Genomic DNA, 22,681 nt, shown 5'->3' on the forward strand with positions numbered 1-22,681 from the left:
TTTTGGACACTCCAAGTGCATCAAGTGGCTCCTACTCCAAGAAAGTCCATAATGGTGGTGATATAGAGGTCTAAAAATATGGTTGGGTGCTTTAGTAATGAGGATGAAGATGGTCCACTGACTGAGACTTGAGATGTTAGCTGTTATGCCATGAAGTGATCTTCACATAGCTGATTATAAATATAAATTTCTAAATGTTAGAAGAATTATTTTTAATTAGCTCACACCGAACTTCTCTTAATTTAATTAGCTAATTTATGTTATAAAATAATAGGGAACTTTAATTTTTATTTACACTTTAAATTTAATTAAATTTTATTACGAGCAACATCAATTTCTGAAGCACTGAAGAATCAATATTTTACTTTGAAAGACAAATTGTCTTTCTGAAGCACTGAAGAGATCAATATTTTTTTCATATTTTTTTCATTAAATAATTGGTAAAAAGATTGCACATCATTTAAATTATTAATAAATAATTTTCCTCTCTTTTGCATGCCCCTAGCACAAGTAATCATGGTACGGATAATTGGATACAAATTTACCCATGTACTTTTCGCAAAAAATTTTGTGGCACTCTCAATTTTTATTGTTGACCCGTTGAACGTTTCAATTTATAAAATTGTACGTATTAAATATTTTATTTGACCTATTAAATACTTCAAGTTATAAAATTGGATCAATTAAACACTTATTAAAAAATTAAAAAATGTAAAATTGATGTTCCAAAAGTTGTACTAACCAAATATCAAATCAATATTTTACATATAAAAGTTAAAAAATCTTAAAGTTTACTATTTTTAGTGTAAGAAGATGTGAACTTACAAAAAATGAAGTTAAGGGTTTCACAAAATCGATTTTATAGTCAAGGATGCTACTAGATTTTTTTTTATCAAAGTTTAAAAATTAAATGATGTATTCAGCCTGGAACAGATTCACTTAAAAAGGTAGAATTATAGACTCCTGTCATTATAAAGTGCACACTGTCTTTGCATTATATGAAATGGAAAGAACAAGAATTAAAAAAAAAAAAATTTTTTTGAAATACACAATTTTAACATTTTCTTTTATACAAAAGTATATAAACAAAGAATGAAAAAATATTTTTATGAAATTAAACATTTTATTTAATTTCTCCTCTCCTATGTTGAAATTTAGAATAAAATTTAATGAATTAAGTTCAGTATATAGTATTATATATATTAAAATATTCATGCGTTTGCTAAAAGAAATTTAAAATAACTTATTATATTATTATTTTCTCTGTTTCTACCAAATAATATGTTTGTTTCTATTTTTACATAAATTAAAGTAAATTATTTAATATAGTTTTAACTGCACTTTTTATAATATGCTCCTACATTAATATTTGATGGTTTATGAAGAATTGAATAAAAAAATTTTATTGATAATAAGTAAATTAAATATTGATATATTAGAGAATTAATAAATTTAATTTATATTTTTTAAAAGAAAAATAGCCAATATTGATGAAAAAATACTTGTGAAAATTTTAAAAAAAAAATGTAAATAAAGATTTAATAAAACTTAAAATTTAAAATTTTAATGTTTATTCTTAATGTTAGAATATTTCTCTCACCATAAAATTAATCACATAGTTAAATAAAATTCTACTTCTTTATTAATAAAATTATTTTTTGATGATTTTTTAATTAAACCTAGAGAGAATGAAATGATAAAAGAATTAACGGTGAAAGAATGAAGAAAAAGAAAAAAAGAGGAATGTGAGTGCCACCAATAATATTGTTGGGGATTTGTGAAATACGCGCTTTTATAGGAAGAGTGAAGCAAGTGAATGACATTATAAAATTAAAAGAGTTTCCACTCAAATCGCATAAGTTTTGTAAATGGTTAGAGTGAGTCCTCTCTATATGGTAGAAATTGTTGTGTGTCTCCATGTCAGCTTTTAACTGGTTCATTACCGGAAAATCGATGAGCAACATTTTTATGTTATTCCAATAATAGTTGAGAAATTTTTAAATAACGAATTTTCTGTGTAATAGAACCAAAATGGAGCGAAGAAATCCATAACAGTTGAACAACACTCTAGGAAGCAAGTATGCTACCTAGAATACCTCTCTTGCTTGTAGAAAATGAAAGATATCCATTCCGTCTCAAGAGAAAGCAATTTTCAATCCGTCTTTATTCTGCAATGACAATAAAAAAAGCTCTGGGGCAAACGATATTGAATGTGGGTCACATAATGTTTTCTTGCACGGATAACTCTATGTGGCACTATTAAGAGAGATGTTAATGTCCACAACAAAGGTCCTTGTAAAGTCGGATAAGAAAAAAAAAATGAAGGATGCAAGATACATGAAAAACGCCGTCTACAAAGAAGTTCTGCTACCAAATAGATTACAAAATACGTTCAGAATTTTCATCAATGATGTTAAAACTACCAACATTCAAAATAATAAAAGTAGTGATTTTAACTTTGCGGTGAGACAGTTTTCTGAAAAAGGCTAAATCACTTATCATACAACAGCTCTTCAAAATTTTTAATATCTTATCATGCATATAATAAACTTTTGAAATAAATTAAGTAGAAGTAAAATTATATGATAAATAAAAATAACGAGTGTCCACGTGCAACACACGTTCTAAAATACTAATGAACAATAGATATATTATTCACACCAGTGACAGTTATACATGCATTTAATTCTCTAAATAATTAGCGGCAGATCCACTTTAGAAAAAGGTCGTCAGTTGACCTCTCCTTTTTTCAAACTTCCCTTTTATATATATATATATATATATATATATATATATATATATATATATATATATATATATATATATATATATATATATACACTTTTCTAAATTAACATTTCTTAAAATCAAATAAAGTAACTTACGAGTTGAGTCTCAATTGGCGATGTAGATTAAGCATGTGAATAGAGCTCTCGGGTGAGTAGTTTTCACTCTGACTAAACCCGAGCCAAATTACTGGTGGTTTACACAATAAAAAAAAAAAAGAAATCAAAATAGAATGCAATAACATTTAAATTTGTGTTACAGAACGCAATGTAAAGGAATCCTCTCACTCTTCGTCTAACAGTTAAATGAAAGAGTAATCCCCATCCCGTTAAATCACTTTAACATTAAAGTTCAGAACATTCTTGATAACATAATTGGAATTTAAAAAATTAAAAATCCATTTATTTTGTTTTTTAAAAAAAAAATGAAAATCCAGCAATTGATCTCAAGTGTCAAACGAGTGTTTATTTTCCTCAATATTGAAACTTTCTCAACTTATAATACAGTACAAAAGAATTTTTTATTTTTTTAACAATTCCAAATGAAAGTTCAACTACCATGCAACTTTTGCAGAGGAAAATTTTGTGACTACAAAATTTAATACTATTAGAAAGACATCATACCTCCTTTATAATATCGATATACACACGAGAGGTTTGAGATTGAGTTCACTAGCAATACATTCATTAAGAGATTTATGATCTATAACTTGGTTCAATTTACAAAGGTTAATTATACTTTCACTTTTTCTGCAGCTTCCTTGATTTGTTCTATAGTAAAGATGCCAAAAAAGTCATCATCTGTTATTGCATTTATCACTGCAAGTGCAACATCATCCACATTAACTGGTGGTGCCAAAATGAGATCTGATGCTGGAAGAGAACTTAATGGTTTGGTGAAGGTTTCGGTAGCACGGAGAATTCTCTCCACTGGTTCCCCAATCAAATCTAGAGGAATCTCAAAACCATCAACCCTTCTTTTTCCATAGATGAAAGCGGGTCTTAACACAACACCTGAGAGCATTCAAATTCAAGAACGGTCATAAACACATTTAGTGATACAAGTTAATGTTCGTTAGTCAGACTTATGGCCCTTTTTTCTTTCATAATTGATATTCCAACTTAAAGAATCTTGATCATTCATAGAATTCTATTCAGATGCATATCGTATTTATCACATCCATTTACTTTTTTTTCCCATGAAAGACATCAATAGTCCTAAGCCATTATATGCAACAGGAATGCATCTTCAAAATCATATGCTTAGAGCCATTAAGGCAATGCCAAGAAGTAGTACCGGAGTTTGGATACTTTGAAAGAACCTCCGACTCTGCTTTCCTCTTTCCTGTGAAGTATCCAGATGAAAGTAAAAATGATGGTAGATTATAATCATGCACCGAGATCAAGATAAACTTGGGAATTCCTGCAAAGGGAAAGAAAAGAAAAAATGTAAATAACCTCCAAGCTCAAATTTTTCTTGGTAATAGATGACCTGCTAATTCAAATGCAGTTTTGATGGATGTTAGTCAAATCAATGTCAGCATATATATAATACAATGAATTAAGACCTGGTCACCTGGTGCCTGGTGGCATCTCTAAATTTATATTTGAGGACTCTTCACCAGTATATTAGATGATTAATGATTAATGATTGTTATAAATGTTATCGACCTAAAATGATTTGCCGTATATTGTGCCTACTGAAGACATTTTTTTTTTCTAGAACTTCCTTTTATGCCATATAACTGTAATAATTATTCAGTGTCTCAACTATTGAAAAATTTAAGATGAAAATTCATTAAAATACAATACGAGTTACCACACTTGCTCCAAACTTTTAACTCCAACCGATTGCCAATAAGTTAAACTGAAATAACTCTATTAGTTATGCCATCAGCATAACATGCCCAAGACCAAGTTTCAATTTATCTTCTATATTACTTTCCTTTTCCAAAACCAAATATAAGTGAAGCCACTGTATCTTAGTTACACACACAACAGAACAAAATAAATCATCCATACGACGGCATAAAAAATAAGAATAAGGCGAAGGGCATTAGAAGCATCATGTACCATGATACAAGCACAGAGAAATTCTATTGTAACTTGTTACACAAGTGCCATTTATGATGAGTTGAGGTAACAAATATATATTTTTCAATAAGGATGTAATAGTCCAAATCCAATAATTATTACCATCCTTTCTTCAACATTGACTAGCTAAAAGTGGAGCATTAAAATATTTCTTCTTACAAGTTCAAGCATCCAAACATACAGAACTGTTCATGACACCCTTTCCTTTCTTTCTTTTGTGCCATGTTTCAAAAACTAATCTTTAATTCAATTCGAGTGTAACACTAAATCAGACCTACAAGTTCTGTAAGTCGGCAAAACAGTCATGTTATCATGCATTCATTGTCATATTGAAAATTACTACTTAGAATGGGAATAATGCTCCCTCTATAAGCAAAATGATGAGACCATCATTTTTCTTGTAGTGACAGCAATGGTTTAGTACTAGGTGACAATTGTTCGTCACACATTAACAACAGTTTGTCAACTATTAAGTCACCGTTTCCTGATTTTGCTGCTTGCACCTTTTGATTATATGATGTTTCACTATCAATGTATAACAAGACATTAGCAAACATTGTTCTCCCTAACTTGGTGAACTAAAAAAAAACATTTTTCATTTATAATAAGAAGAAAGCAGTAATATTTTCTTTTCCGTTATCACCAACAAGGTGCACGCTAAGCATGCATATCATATGAAACCTATCTATTTCTAATGCACTTTTGTGTACCCTCTTGAGTCTTTGGTCCTTCTAAAAGGTGTTTACCACAGAGCCAACAAGTGACCTGTTAACTGAGTTACAAGAGTGCTTACCTCCTAGTAAATGAGATCATTGCCAATTAAGATAATGATTAGATTTTTGGTTCACCTTATAGTTGAGAGTTCTTACCAAAATTCTAGTAGATGAGATCATTGCCAATTAAGATAATGACTTGAGTTTTGGTTCACCTATAGTTGAGAATTCTTACCAAACTCCTTTGCAGCACTCACCGCGGCAACATTTGCCTCATCATTAATTTTTAGCATCTGTTCTTCACTACCAAAACCTCCAAGAGTTGAAACCACTGCAGTGGCACCTGCTAGAACTTCATCCCAGTTTGCATAGAAAACATCTCCTGTATTATATAAAGACAACTTTAACATATCACGTCTATACTGAAATCATTCATATGTAATGGAAGCTAAAACTCAGTATAGAATGGACTGCATATAACATTTTCAGAATCATTCCAAAGGCATTCTGAAGGCTCACAAAGTGTTCACAAGCAGACATCAAGCTAAAAGTTTAATCCAATGTCATAAATCATAACCGATTACTCTGTGCGGGACAAGATGAATGTAGCTAATTGGATTACATTGTTCCATATTCTTCCCTGAATTTTCTTGATGTTCATTTATCAGAAAAGTAACTGTAATTTTGAGGGAATACTTCCCAAATCAGCACCTATGGAATCCATAACTGGCAGTTAAAGCGTGAGGTGAAAATGCAAAAAGAAGAGTTACATGATACAACAGCTGTGGCCACATGGATAAGACTGAGCAGTGGCAGGTGTCAATGATTCTGGAGGCAAGGAAAGAGTAAATCAATCACTGCCTCAAAATGATATAGGGAAGAATTGGTGTCTCAGGAAGGCATTAATTTTATACCAAAAAATTTAAAATGGGGTTGAAATTAAGCTAGTGGATTTTATGGTACTGTAAAGGCAGCAGCTGCAACATCACAAGAACAGTAATCAGTAGCAGTTGCTAATCTCCATTAATTTACATAATTATGCATTTTTTCCTCTAGATTTACTGAAAAATGTTAACAGCATCATCTACCTTCAATTATTTTACATATCTACATGATTTTCACTAGGAGTTGAATAGATTGTGAACTAACTTCATTGCTCTTACGTGTTAACCATAAAAGGTCACCAAAAAAACATGTAGACGCCTAAACCTTCTGATTCTGAGATAGATTCTGAGGCTTATCAGGCATTAAAAAGAACTAAACATCAGGTTTCCTTTTGAACAATCTCAATTTCAAATGGAACAAATCAAAACAATAGTTCGTCTGACAAAGTCAAAATACACAAGGAATTGACTTTTGAGACTGGTCATAGCAGGGTTGGGAATGAAGAATCCAGTTGCTTGTTTTCTTGAGGATTTCTGCATCAGAAAAATAACCAAACTAGAAGCAAAAAATGACAATCAGTATTCATGCACTTGCTTCCTCTGCTATTGCATCAATTCTACACAAATCACTACATTTCTCAGTTCTTGTTACACAATATATCTGCTAAAGCTACAAAATTTATATATCACTACTATTGGTTTTATAACAACACTGGCAATCTATTCAACAGTGCATAAAGAATAGGATGTACCTGGTATCCAAGTAACCTGATCTACCCATGAACCAGGGTAAGTAGGGCGCCCTGACCTGAGGAATGATGAAAGTTTCAGCTTCTAATAATGGGGGGAAAAACAAGAAGAAGATGACAAAAAAATTTGAGAAGTTTCTTAGCCATCAAGAAATCCAAAACTAACATTCAACGATTACAGGGTAACAACAAATAATAGCACAAGAACTACAAAGATATAAATAAACATGTATGCCAATTGTTTGAAGAATATCTCATACCTGTTTAGGCTTATAACCTCTATGCCCTTAGATACAGCAGCCTTACATATTGCAGAACCGACAAAACCATTGCCTCCTAGGACTACAACCTACTAATGAAAAGCATGCTTGTAAGATTCTTTTAGCTGAAGAGCCCAAAGATGAAAAATGCTCTCCACAAGAAAATAGAAGACAGTGATAAGCGCAGCCGTTTCTACCCGTTCAGTCTTCACATCAGCAACAACATCAATTGCAGCAGATTTGTAATCATCCTTTACACTTGTTTGTGCATAGTTGCACCTGACACGAAACTTACACAAGCTGAAAGCAGATGAATAAGCATGTCACTTTCAATTTCAAATTCAAATCACAATGTGCACAACATGAAGAATATTATTAGACTAGAAAATGGAAAAATCTGACAATATCCACATCAATATCTATGAAATTCCTGCTAATTTTCTTGTTGCTGAGGCTTATGATACAAGTTGTGAATTGAGCAGCTACAAATTGCGCATGACATAAAAGATTTGGCTGTCATAAAAACTCTTCCTGATAGAGACTAGACAGGTATGATTTTCTACTCTATCCCACATTCCTCCTAGTTGTTCGGTGTAAGGCAATGAAAAAAATAGAAGCATGTAGTTTCACGCCACATTCCACTATAATTTACAATTAAAAGATTTCTCTCTCAAAGACATTATGGAAGGATATTTAGATTATGATACTTGAACCAAATAGTACAAGTTCAGTAGAATTTCCAAATGGAATCTAAATTACTTAACAGAACAAATTTTGCTCAACTCTAAACTAATACCAAATAGACTTTGCAAATGAATTCTACATTTGATAAGTGGGATACCCAACATGAGAATTCATTTATAAACAACTTTTAAATGAAATTCATATGCAAATGAAATGAATTTCTCATCCGTCTGATCCAGACATTATGTAAAGCGAAAAGCTTTAAGTTTCTATGGCTTGATGACAACTGCTCAAACTTAGTAAAATTAAAATTTTCCAGTTCTTTTTTTTTTATTTATAACAGAAATGGGGATAAATTACAGTTCTTTATTAGAAAATTAAAGAAAAAAAAGAGTAATCACTGACCAGAAGCAACTAAGCTTCAGAAATAGAATGAATTGAATTTCAATTTCAATCAAATTAATAAATTAAAAAATATATATATATATATATAACAGCATAAAGAGTGATTACCGGTTATGAAACTGCGAATTCCCCTGAGTTGGGAAGGAAGCTCGAGAGATAGAGGAAGAAGAGGCAAGAGTGGAAATCGCAGAAGAAGCTGGAAACGACGTCATTTCAAGCCAGCTACCAAACTGGTTGGTTCCCCTTCTTTGGGATGAAGAAGAGCTAAACGTGGAACGGTGATATTTGTATTGCGCCATAATAATAATAACTGACGCAGGATGACATAAGCACCCTCATAGGACTAAACGCAGTCGTTTTATGACATAAGGCTATGTTTGGAAATAAAATAGAAAATTGAAATGAGAATGTAAACTGCTAGTCCACTACTTTGCACGCAAAATAAAATGGCTAATTATAAATTTAGGTGCGGTTTGTTATTAAGTTTGTTGTTTTTCGTTGTTTTTAGAAAACAAATAAAACGTGTTTGTTTGTTATAAACTTGTTATAAATTTGTTGTTTTTCGTTTTTTCGTTTGTTATAAATTTATTTACTTAAAATTGTTTTATTTTTTTTCTTTATTTTTTTAAAAAATATAAATTTTATAAAACTCTAAATAGTGGTTTATATAATTTGTTTACTTTTTTTTTTTTTTTTTTTTGAAAAGGACTGTGTTTTCTATTTTTAATTTTACATTCCTCCTTTGTTATTTTTTATATGATTCATCTTCATAAAGCTATTGTTGTTATTATTATTACAATTATTTTTATCTATATAAATCTAATGTCATTTATTTATCTAGAATTAAACAATTGGATAGTTTTTTATCTCTATTAAAATTCTTTATTTTTTATTTATTTTTTATTTAGTTTTAATTTTATATTTATTATTATTTTCTCTATTTATATAAATTTAATGTCATTTAATATTATTTATTTATTATAATACTTTGAGATTATATTTTTATACAATTGATTGTATACATGATAATCAATCAATAGTTACTGTAATTTTAAAATTTAAAAATTAAATAGTGAAATATTTTTAATTATTTTGTCTCAATTTTTGAATTTTTATAATTTTTTTTAATTTTTAATGGCTTAATAAGGGAGAAATTTAGTATTTGGAAGAATTTTTCAGAACCAAAAGAAAATAAAAATAATTTTAGAAAATAAAAACAGTTTTGAAAAAATAAAGTAACCAAAAACTAAAACTATTTGATGTTTTTGATAAATAAAAAATTAAAAACAAACAACTATAATAAACAGCGTTTTAACGATTGAAGTTTTAATTTTTTTTCTATTTTGAAATAGGGATGCAAAACATTTATAACTAAATATTATTTATCTAATTAAGTGCACTTAATTGGAATTTTTTTCTTGAAAATTTAAAATAAAATATTTTATTGAATTGCTTTACTATATTGTAACATTTCTTTTTTATTTGTTTTCTCTCCTTTTCTTTTAATATTGTAAGATTTTTTTTAGAGAGAAGACTTATAAGACATCAAAAATTAAAAAAAAGAGAGATGAATGAACGTTTATATTTGAGATCATCTATAGTCCATTTTAATTTGTCTATGAAATAATCTAGCTAAATGCATATAATTGCAACTCTTTTAATAGTTTTTAAATGTTTGATTTGAAATTTCTTCTATTTAGATACCAAAATAGAAAAAAATTAGAAAATTCCAAAACCATATATATATATTTGAAAGATAAAAATCAAGTGGATTAAACAACATAAAAGTTTGAAAAAGAAGAAAGGAATGAAGCCCAAACTTTGATGCGGACATTTGAATGTGATGCCCTTGCAAAAGCGTAGACAATCACATTTTCTTACCTCTTTACCCATCTAACACTTAGATTTTGCCTGCATAATGCAATTGTCTTACAATCCACAATTACCAAGCCAAATTCAGAATTATCTAACATAGTATAGAACAACACATTTTAAGAATCAACAAAGATTGAATCAGGTGAATGCCAATTTAACTCAATCCAATGCAATATACACCGGAAGAATTGAGCTTCAAGAAGAATTAGAAAGTCCATTAAAGTAACCTTATGAAAGCCATAAGAAGTCTTCCTTCCAAATCCTAAAAAATAGCACCATAATTAGAATATCCAAGATTTTTAAATAGAATTCCATCCAAAAAGCAATATCATTGACCTTTTTGAAAGGATCCAAATAGAGGTACATCGCTCTCATTTGAATGGGAATACATGGCATGTGACATTATGGTCACTATAGAATGTCAATATTTTAGACTTTGTTGCACAGCTTGATGGACATAATTATCTGATTGCAGCACTTGGTTCCAAAGATACAAATTTCTTGAATGCCAAATTTTTCGAGCATAAATAATAAAAGTTCCAAGTTGATAGAATAAAGTTGATAGAATATATAACCCAAAATGAAACAAAAATTATGTTTTCGTTCTTTCATTTGATTATAAAAATGAAAAGTGGAATGAAACATAAAAAAATATGAAAATGGAAAATAAAGATATATTTTAATTTAGTATTTAAAGGAGTATATTTAGTTTTTGCTAAAATATTTTTTATCTATTCCATCCCTCACTTGGATTCATACTCTTGCTTCATTCCCTTCTTATTTTCTATTTTTCCCTTCCACATTTTATTAGGCTTGATATTTACCAAGACCAACCCCTTTTTTCTTTTTCTGTCCTTTTTTTCTCTCTGGATTTGATGAGAAATTTAAACTCGAGTCTAATCCGTTAAAACTAAAATTAGGAGAGGAACAAAATTGAACCAAATGAGTATAAGAAAAACATATTGAAAGTTTTAAAATTGGATTGTCCAAAGAGTTTGGGTTGGACAGACATCTATATTTTTGGGAAAAAGCCACCTCTCTAGATTGTGAACAAACTAACACATACCTTCTCCTATATTCAAAAAACTAATGAATGTCTTTCTAAATTATGTGTTCGTCACACATTCACCTCCTTTCATCCAAAATTAAACTCATTTTCTTCAGTTGGCTTATTTAAATGAAGTAATAGGAGAGATAAAATAATTTTAAAAGACAAAGAGTACTCTTTACATTGGGCTTATAAGAGGTTATAAAACATAGGATTAGGGTTATTTGTTTTCTAATCTTTATCATGTCTTCTTCAAGTGTTGCCAACAATAAGGTAGAGGGAAGATTCATCAACACCTACTGCAAGTGTGGAAAGAGGGATAGGATTCGCATATTTAAGATGCAAGGAACCAAAATAGGTCGTACTGTTATTATTAAAGTAACTTGTGTTGATCACTCTTGGGTTGATGCAAAGCTACTGAAACTTTGAGTGGCTTGAATGCAGTAGATTCTGTTTATTTTGGAGTGAGGGAAAGAAGTAATGGCTATAAGCTGAAGAGTTTAGAGATGAATTAATGTGGCTGCAAAATGAGGTAAGAAAGCTTTCTGGAAAGGTTGAGGATTTAGAAGATGTCTGAGGACATTTGTGGTTGCATGCTTCATTTCTATATTGTCATCTTTGCTGTTGTCTTAATAGGGAAGCTGGGATAGGTTATTCTTAGGCCACTTTAGCTATAGGTAATTGCCAAAGAAAATAGCCTTATACTTAGTTATATAATGTCAAATCAGTTTGGACTTAAATATAATATATTAATTCATATTTGCTTCAAATTCAGTTTAAATTTCACTATATATGTGTTAAAAATGCAAAATATGTGTTTAAAATTTTGCAAAGTTGTAGTATTCATGTGTTAAAAATTCTACAAAGTTGCAGTATTTTTGTGTTAAAAAAATGTATGCAAAATAATCAAGATACAAGGCATAAAAACTGCTTGTTGAATGCAATATTTATGTGTTAAATCCAGAATATAAAAGTTATCTTGTTAATTAATATAGAACTAAATAACTGTCAGTTGCACTTTAAATCAGTTCACAACATGTTAGTAGAGGTGTGCATGAGACTTGTCAGAACAAGGATTATAAAATTTTTAGTCCCATCCCAAACTTTCGGGGCTAGAATAATAAAGTCTTAGTCCTGTCCAATAATCAATTAGTCTCATCTTATCTCGTCCTATCCCATCTCGTTATTAGGACGAGACAGGATGAGATGAGACAGTACATGATAGGTTGGATTGGAAATTTATTAAAATTTTCCATATTCAAATCAATGTATAATATTTTCGTTTAAATAAAATTGAGATTCGAATTTATTTCTTAATAATACTAAGAAAGAGCATAAAGTGACTATGTAATAATTAACCTTGTGATATTCATAAACAAGCTTACCATTCTAGTAATAATAAGACGAAAAAACCGTTTCAAAAAAAGAATAATAAGACAAAAAAAATTAACTATCAAAATAATAAATAAATAAGTAAACAAAAAAATGACATATAATAATAATCTAGACATATAATAATAATCTAGTATCTAGCGTCCAAATATTTAAATAAAAAATTTAATATTCAAATAAAATGTGTAAATAATAATTATATACTCTAAATATCCAAATAATAAACAAATAAAATAAATACTAAATTAACTAAAATTATAAATATCTCACTAAAAAATTATAAATATCTCTTTAACTATCCAAGTTTGCACTTTGAAGAAGGATTTGAGAAAGATTTGGATCTTAATAATTTTTGAAAATCACAAAAAACAAAAATAAAAATAAAATCAGCTGCAAGTTTCAATATTTAAATCAGTTAATAATAGTTTAAAGAAAATAAAAGTTAATTTACCTTTTTCGAACTTTGCAAGTTGTTCAATTTGCTATTCAATTCTAATAGTGGATGTAGAATTTCTCAACCAATCTTAGCAACAAATGATGATCTCAACTGTTGTAGGATTTAAAGAACTCCTAAATAAATCTAAGGTTCTTCCACCAGTGCTAAAAGTAGACTCGAATATTACAGTAGAGCATTGGACTGCTAAAGCATTGGACCACATTGCATTTTCCTTCCACCACAATAACAAATCAAAAGTCATTATAAACCTCTCAAGTTGGTCCTTAAGTACTTATCCAACTCTGACTCGATACTCATTAGTTTCCTTCTCCAATTCTAAAAAAATACTCATCAATCTCCACATCATTTACATTAAACTCCTTATTCTTTACCTTGGCTTTCCATATCAAAACTTTTTCAAACATTTTGTTCTTTCTCATACTCAGATATCAACAATTTTAAATTTTTAAGCACCCTTTCAACTAACTTATCTACAGCAACCTCACCAAAAAATCCCTTATATTTCATCTTCAAGTACCTCAACTTATATTTCTCAAATTTTTCTTTCATTTGCTTTGCCATATTTACAAGTCATTCATCATCATAGCCAAAAAATTCTGTAACTCTTTTAATATAGTAAAAATTTTAGGAAAATGCATATTTGCAGTAGAGTATAATGACCAAGACAATGTCAATGTCACATCATAAAATCTTTTTAGAAATCTAGTCATGTTTTGAACATTATCCCAATCACTCTCCAAAGGTGAAGAATCATCCAATTCATTTCTAAAGATGGTATCCAATAATTGAAGTCTTTCAAACACTTTCCTAAAATGCAGAGCAATCACTAACATTAAATAAGTTGAGTTCCATCTTGTTTCACAATCCAAAATTACACAACCCTTATTCTCTACTTGGACACCTTCTTGGCACTTTTTTAAACCTGTCTAATCTCTGTGGGCTACTCCTCACATATTTACATGCAGCTCTTACTTTATTAACTGAAGGTATAATAATTTTCATAACACTTTTAACTATTAGGCGTAAAATATGTGCAACACATCTCATGTTAAAAGTGTAGACGCTTAAATTTTGCTTCTAAAAGGTTCATTGATGATAAACCATTTTTTGCATAAAATTGGATCTAGATTTCCGATCGCTTCAATTTTCGGACCAATGGTCTATGGCTAACATTATCTACATGTTTAACCATTTTTACTTTTCTAGGTTACTGGGCATTTTGCGACGACATCGGGCCTGGAAAGCACGTCGGGTCCGCTTGGCACACTTCCCGGTGCACCACCTTGTTTTGCATGCCACCGAGTCCATTTTAATAAAAGTGGACCCTGTCCCGTTGTGGAGCCAGACAGTGGCATTTTTGCCACGTCAGCCCTAAATGGGGCCACCCTACCCTCAAATGCCTATAAATAGGCATTGGGGGGTGAGCCAAACTGGAGGACTTTTGGAATTTGAGGGGAGACTCTTATATTTTTGAAACTCAACCTAAAGATCTAAAGGCAACTAGTGTTAATCTTGGATCTAAGTTGAGATTTTATTGCTCAATCAATCAAAAACCCCCCTTAAATCAATCAAGAGTTCTGAAAAACACATCTTAATCTTGAATCTCGGACTATTGGATCAAGAGCCAAGTTTTTGGGTTCCTTCATCCATTTTTCAACAAATCTTCAAAGAAATCATTAAAGGTAGTTTCTAAGAACATTAATCCAATTCCTACACCTTTTTCTTTCTCTTTTTAGTGCTTTGAACACCTTTTTTAGGTCTAGTTGAGAGGGAAACCGAGGATCAACCTATAAGAGATTTCTGTGCCTTTGTGGTTCACAGCTTGAGACAGTGGCACAAGCCATTGCATGTGGAGTGCGCCATAGGATTGTGGCTCGTGCCACATGAGCCCAGGTTTCCCCTGTTTCAACTCAAAACATGTTTGAACCTTCCTGATTTGGGAAGGGCCTTACGCCACAACGTGGGGCGCACGCCATAGCCCCTTGTGGCGCTAGGCCCTTCATTTTAGAGGTTCAGAATGATTAAAACTCAATAAACGTCCGTTTTTCATAGATCCAATGATCAAGCCCTAACCTTAAAAGGTCTGAGATGCGTATTTGGTCACAAATGGATTTAATAAACAATAAAACAAGGTTGAGAGCAATGATTGGTGAATTTGTTCATCATCTTTGATGAACATCAAGACCATGAGCTTAAATCTTAATTAACCATTTAGATTCTTGTCTCTAAATTATTGCACTTTACTTTTCCAACATTTTATTATTTTGCCTTTTTATTTTATGCTTTTAAACTTAATGTTCTATGTTTATTATTGTGCTAACCCTTTGTGACATCCTACGGAATCGAGTCGTTGCATTTAGAGAGTCGAGTCGAGTCGGACCGAACCAAAATTCGGTTCGAGCCATTAGAGTCCAGAGTGGGGTAGAATGGAATTTAAATTAAATTATTAAAAGAATAAAAAGATTTAGATTCAATTGAAATAAAAGTATAAGGATTAGGACCTAATTGAAATAAAGTATAAAGTTTAGGTATTAAATTGTGAAATATTGAAAATTTAGGTACTATTTGGTAATTTTTAACATACTAGCAGATATATTCAGAGGTTACCCGAAAATTCCATTTCACTTTACCTTCTCCATCTCCTCCTTTGTTGTCATCTTAATCTCCTTCATCTACCTTCATATTCAACCTTACTTTCTCCATCATTTCTAATGGTATTCAAGCATTAAATTCAACCTAGAATTCTATCCAAGTAAGTTGAATTTCTTGAATTTCATAATTTAGTGATATGTTGGATTATTAATAAGATGTTATTATGTATAGGAGAGGTGAGCTCAAAGTTAGAAGAAAAAGGAAGCTAACAAGAAGGTTTAAAACTTTTTAGTTGAAGTTTTGATATCTCTTTTAGTTTACCATTTTTTTTTTTTTGCATGAGAATATGTGTAGTGTGATGATATTGAGAAGATATGTTGCTGAAATATTGAGTAATAGGTCTGAGAATGTTGATAAAGCATGGGATGAATTGGGCATTGAATTCACGCTGAAACAGGTTTGTTGGAAAACTGACTAGTACATTCAACCTAAATTTGAACCTATTTAACGATGGAATTAGGAAGTGGTATAAAAGAGTTATTTGTTCCCTTATGTTTTAGCGGTCCATAAGCTTTAGAATCACCTAAATTGGACTTATAAATTGAAAGATATGACCAAAATGGTACAACCTGTGTAGGCTGGAAACCAAAAGATGGACAGATTCGAAGCTGCTACTTTAGCTCAATATTTGACTACTTTACCAACATATTTAAGAGATATGATAGAAACATATTTGTACCCTAATGTGTTAGCTAACCATAGAATTTAGAATTACCTAAATTGGACTTATAAATTGAAAGATATGACAAAAATGGTACAAACTGTGCAGGCTGGAAACCAAAAGCTGGCCAGACTGGAAGTTGCTACTTTAGCAAGAGTTGCGTCGCGGGTGCAACAGTTAGATTATTTTCATGCAAGTTCCTTTACAAGTTATCAATTGCTTGCATTATTACTCATTAGATATTACTTGTAGTTGTCTATGAAATCGTCTTAAACCATGAAACAGGTTAGCAACTTACAAAATGAGACAGCATACAGGTAAACAGTATAGTTTATGCATTTTATGAATAATTTAATATGTTTATTATATTATTGAAATACAAATAATATGCTCCACTGAGGTTAGGTAGAAAACATGTAGATAAGACTATGTCGCGACATGGGATAGCAGATCTGCACCCCATACAGCGTGGTACTCCGGCTACAGGCCGTTGATTGGATATGATTATATACGGGTTATAGCAGCCCAGCCATACCGTATTCATCCAGTTTCATACAGTTCTTCTTATAACTTAGGTTTCACTATAACCTTATGGAGCCATACAGTTATGAGATATTATTATTCATAAATTATACGATGTTTAATAAAAGTTACATAATTCATACAGCATAATGAACAGCAGGTAAGATCATGAAAGTGTAATGATATGTGTGATTACATGTTTATTTATTTGGTTCTTATTAAGTTGAGATATCTACTGAGCTTTATTTGCTCAGCGAGTTACCTATTTTAACTCGCAGGTTTTGGGTCTGGACTATAGAGAGTCATTTTTACAACTGCTGCAGTTCCTCTTTTGAAGACCCAGTCTTCAGGGTAGCTCCTCATTTTGATATTTTGGTTCTGTGGCATGTACAGGATACATAGTTGGGCCCATTTCATTTTAGAAAATAATGTAATGTCTTGTAACTATTAGGTAAATATATGTATATAAATGATGTATAAAGCAACAACATGACATATGTAGCATACAGGATGATATCAGCATGACAGGACATAGGTTCACCCAGATTGTAGTGTCTCGGCTCGGTTCATTCGGGTTAACTGGTGGACCGGGAAGGGATGTTACACCCTTTATTCATCAAGCTTTTATTTTGTACATGCATCATGCTTTCATTTTTATGAATGTGTGTGTAATGGTGGTTAGGAATGTATGCCTTATGATTCTGTGATTAATGGTTACTTTGTGCTTGTATCTTTTATCTTTCTTTTTGTGTTTTAATGTTTGTTATTGCAAAATGTAAAGAGATCTTAATAGATCTCATTAAAATGCTTTTATGTAATAATTAATGGGGAATTGAAAATTTTGGAGGGTAATGGGTAGATTATAACATTTAGGGATGGATTGTAACTCTTTTCTCCTTCCTTCTTTTCTTTGTGGATGCTTTATTTTTCATGCTTATCATGCTTGTAATAATTTATGTGAATGATATAGTTTTCTTCAAAATTGCATAAAAGTATTTACATCTCAATTTTAGTTAATTGCATTATTATTAATTGTGAATATTTGGACAACGAGGAGGTCGGTCTAACAAGCGATAGGGGTGCCTAATACCTTCCCCTATCATACCTAACTCCCAAATCTTGTCTTTGGTTTAAAATTGAGTTAGCCAATTCAAAATAGTCGATTAATTCAAGTATTTTCCCTAAAAAGGGTGGCGACTCCAAAAATAATTAAAATTCTTACCAAAGTAAGAAAAATATTTTCCGAAGATTAACGAATGGGTTAATAAAGAAAACCAATTTTTGATAAAATGAACCAACCCTGTTTGATTCGGTTCTTTCCAAATTCAACTTTTGGGAAAAACCGTGCGTCCTCAGCTTGGAGACTCTGCTGAGGATCGAACCCATAATCTCTGAATTTCGATTTTGGGTTCGAATAAGAGAGTTGACTCCAAAAGTTGTCCAATTATTCACAATCTATAAGAATGCTATTAACTATATATTCAGTTTACTTTTTGTACTTATAAATGTCATTCATGCATTTATCTTTTTCTTTATCTCCTTTCTACCCTAAACCCTAAAGGTGATATTATAGGTTGTGATCCTTTCACTCTACTCGACTATTTGGATCCGCCACTAATACACACCACCCATAAGTCAAGTACCATTTGGTATATTGAAAGAATCAGCACAAGGGAGGAAACAACCAATTCTCACTTATGGAACCCAAGACATAATGAACCCGACTAGAGCTCATGTAAATAACCTTAGTTCCTTCCTCTAGGATTACCTTAATAAAGTAATGATTGTTGCATTCATTCAATAAATGCGAGAGATGCTGATCCAAAACCTCATGATGGTTTATGGGCCCAGCCTATATGTCCTAGGTTTTAGAAAGACTATGACCTCGAATCATGTGTGGGAGATATAAGGGTGGAGATCATGTATTTCCCAACTCCCGTCCCCTTTGATGGTGTATAATTGCTATGATTGTGTTGTGTTTCATTCATGCACCACTTAACCTGTTTTCTTGTAGCTATTTAGGTATATTTCATCATGGCTCGATCTCGACGTTCAAAGCGCTAAAGGGCAAAAGACTTAAGAGAGTTGGTGGAAGCAAATCGAGCTAAAAGAGCTATTTCCAATAGTGACTATAAGGTCGAAACTCAAATGCTTAAGAGGGAGGCTCCTCCGATTTTAACTCCAATGAAGGAAGACCAATTAAAAGAGGCTCATCAACTCTTGATTGAAATAAAGCAAGTGCAATTCGAAGCCATGACTCTCTTCCAAGGCGTGGAGGCACGATTTACACTCATGCGCAATATTGCCAACCACCTTGTGGAAATTGGCCACTTTACTGTAGAGGATGCAAAGCTATATCAAACCTCTTAGGCTTTGAGGTTTAAGTGTTGTAAATATCTAGTTAGGGCCTCAAAAGAACAATGAATATAAAAAGTCCACTTTTGGAAAGTAATGATGTTACATCCTGGACCTGAAACACCATATCATGATCATATGTCTGTATTTATGAACATGACACATGTAACATGAATGTATATATATATATATATATATATATATATATATATATATATATATATATATATGCATTTGCAATTTGCTTCTGATAATATTAGGCAATGATATGCCTAAGCATGACCATGCACATAAGCATCTGATAATAGTGTGAATATGCAAATGCATGAATCTGAATAAGCTCTAAACCCAGAAAGCTTAACACTCTATCTTAGACTCAGAAGGTGTATATATATATATGTGTGTGTGTATTCTTTAAAGCCTCTCAGTACACCTATATATGGTGTTCATGAATGAGTTAACTCAAGTGAGAATAACGAGACTGTTATAGAGAATTATGTCTATATTTTGATGATTAAGTTCATTAAGATTGCCTTAATATGCTAGTAAGAGATTGTTAATCACAAAATAATAAGTTAATGAAAGTAGGAAATGATTATGGAGATTAATTAGAAGAAGGTTAAATGTGCTCAAGTTACAATGATGAGAAGTTAGCATGAGAAGCACCTTAATTAGTTTTTTGATTAAGTGCTTAATGACTTGGTGTTAAATCATCTAAGATGTTTAGTTAAGGCCTAAATGAGATTAATTAAGTGTTGATGGAGGATTATGGATTTGATTAACATAAAAGAAAAGTTATAATTACAAATGTGGGTAAAAACAAGAATACATGAGAATTTGAGGAGTTAAAGGGAGATTAATAGGTCATGTGAATTGCACATGACTTGTTAGTTTATAAAAGGCTAAGTAATAGCAAAATCAAAGAAAAAAAAAGGAAATAGAAAAGAAAGGAGAAGGAGAAAGGGCCGAAATATAAGGAGAGGAGAAGAAGAAAAAGAAGAAAAGTTGATTTCTCTTGAAATTAACACTTGAAATCAAAGGGTTTTTGCTAGAAATCATTAAAGGTGAGTTAATCTTTATTTAATCTAAGTTATTTGCATGATTTGGAGAAGATATGGTTAGGGTTTCAAAAAGAGATTTTGGAAAGATTGATTTTTTTATGTTAATAAGTGAAATAGAAATGATTTAAGGTGTTAATTAGTTAGTATTGATTATATAAACCATGATTTAAGCTTTAATTTGATTGAATTGAGAAAATCTTACCTAAGGCCAAAGATGGAGATTCTGTCAACTCGAAATGATCATGGAATTTTGAACTGATGAGTTTAATTAGTTGATTAACATTCTAATGATGTGATCAAGTGTTAGTTTGAAAAGAATGGTGTTTAAATTGAAGTTACCATAATTATATGGTTATGGAAGTTTAAAGAGCTTAAGAAATATTCATTAAATGGTGACATTATGATGAATTTTAATAATATTAATTGATTTGTAATTAATTGAATTGAGATTACAGGATTGTTTAGTGATTATTGGAGAATACATGGAATTCTCCGGGAGTTCAAAAATACAAATAGGAATAAAAATGTCATGCATTTAAGTCATGCACGCCTAGTGTTTTATTAAATGCCTAAATGAGTATTAAGGTGCTTGCTTATTCATATAGGTAAAAGGATCATAGGAGAAGGTGAAGAAGTAGGCTCTTCCAGGCCCAGAAGCTACAACTCTGTGTACTGTGAGTAAAAGCTTATGATGGTTATTTGTATGTGATGAATGTTTATTTGATGTATCAGTTATGATATTATTTTATACTTGATATTATGATCTGAAAAAGAAATGATTTTTTTGAAAAGAGACAAGTAAGCAAAAGTTATGTATTATTCTGAGGTCAATGAGCCTAATCTATGAATGCAAAGCATATGATTCATTCTAAAAAGGGGTAAGTTAAGCAAAAAGGTATGTGTTATTCTGAGATCAATGAGCCTGATCTGTGAATGCAATTCTGTCATATATGCAATCTGAGATAAAAGGAAGTCATAACTATCATTAGCAACTCGTGAATCTGATCTGTATATAGAGTTGCGAGCTCATAAATTTGTTATCTGGAGCTGCGAGCTCATAAATTTGTTATCTGGAGCTGTGTGCTCATAAATCTGTATCTAGAGCTGCGTGCTCAAAATATCTAATCTGAAAGTTGGCTAGCTAAATTTGATATCTGAAATCTATTATTTGATACCCGGGACGAGTTTGGTTTGACAGTTCATAACATAAATAATCTGACAATCATCTGCATTATACTTCTGAAATATATCTCTGTAGCATCGTATTTGTGATGCCTTGAATGATTATTGTAACATCCCTTCCCGGTCCACCCGTTAACTCAAATGAACCGAGCTGAGACGCTACAATCTGGTTGAACCTATGTCCTTTCATGCTAATATCATGTTGTATGCTGAATATGATGTCAAGCTGTTGCTTTTTACATTAGGAAAATATAGATATGTACTTAATATTTACAAGACATGATACTAATTTTCAAAATGAAATGGGCCCAACTGTGTGCCCTGTACATGCCATGATAAGGATAGACAGAATCAAAATATCAAAATGAGTAGCTACCCTGAAGACTGAGTCTTCCACAGATGAACTGCAGCAGTTGTAAGCTGATTCTTTACGGTCCAGTCTCGAAACCTACGAGTTAAATAAATAACTCGCTGAGCAAATAATGCTCAGTGGATATCTCAATTTAATAAGAAATAAAACAATAAACATAGAAGCACACATATCATTATACTTTCATGATTTTACCTGCTGTTCATGATGCTGTATAAATTTTGCAACTTTTATTAACCATCGTATAATTTATAAATAATAAATCACATAACTGCATGGCTCCATAAGGTTATAGTGAAACCAAAGTGATAAGAAGAACTGTATGAACTGTATGAAACTGGATGAATACTGTATGGTGGGCTGTTTTTGCCCGTATATAAATCATATCCACTCAACAGCCTGTAGCTGGAGTACCAAACTGTATGGGGCACAGATCTGCTATCCTATGTCGCGACATAGTCTTATCTACGTGGTTTCTGCCTAACCTTAATGGAGCATATTATGTGTATTGTGATAATACAAGAATTATTT

General features: G+C 31.2%; 1 protein-coding gene across 1 annotated transcript; it reads right to left on the minus strand.

Annotated features, from left to right (window-relative positions):
• Nucleotides 1-3,352: 3,352 nt before the first annotated feature.
• On the minus strand, nt 3,353-8,846 carry LOC105636430 (NAD(P)-binding Rossmann-fold superfamily protein). The gene is made up of 7 exons (XM_012219701.3): nt 8,684-8,846; nt 7,684-7,786; nt 7,487-7,575; nt 7,230-7,285; nt 5,829-5,975; nt 4,084-4,209; nt 3,353-3,800 (listed from the first exon to the last, which is right to left on the minus strand). The coding sequence occupies exons 1-7, from the start codon at nt 8,785-8,787 to the stop codon at nt 3,520-3,522; spliced, it is 906 nt and encodes a 301-aa protein (XP_012075091.3). The 5' UTR covers nt 8,788-8,846; the 3' UTR covers nt 3,353-3,519.
• Between the last annotated feature and the right edge of the window lie 13,835 nt (nt 8,847-22,681).

The sequence above is a fragment of the Jatropha curcas genome, chromosome 11, assembly GCF_041381405.1.
Source record: "Jatropha curcas cultivar XTBG-Jc1 chromosome 11, XTBG_Jcur_1.0, whole genome shotgun sequence".
NCBI lineage: Eukaryota > Viridiplantae > Streptophyta > Magnoliopsida > Malpighiales > Euphorbiaceae > Jatropha > Jatropha curcas.

What these genes read in the sequence shown, in the direction of transcription:
- LOC105636430 (XM_012219701.3), bottom strand. Translation starts at nt 8,787, where the DNA reads ATGACGTCGTTTCCAGCTTCTTCTGCGATTTCCACTCTTGCCTCTTCT. An exon ending in AATTCGCAGTTTCATAACCG is followed by an intron (nt 7,787 to 8,683) that starts GTAATCACTCTT and finishes ATCTGCTTTCAG; the next exon opens with CTTGTGTAAGTTTCGTGTCA. An exon ending in CTGATGTGAAGACTGAACGG is followed by an intron (nt 7,576 to 7,683) that starts GTAGAAACGGCT and finishes TTTCATTAGTAG; the next exon opens with GTTGTAGTCCTAGGAGGCAA.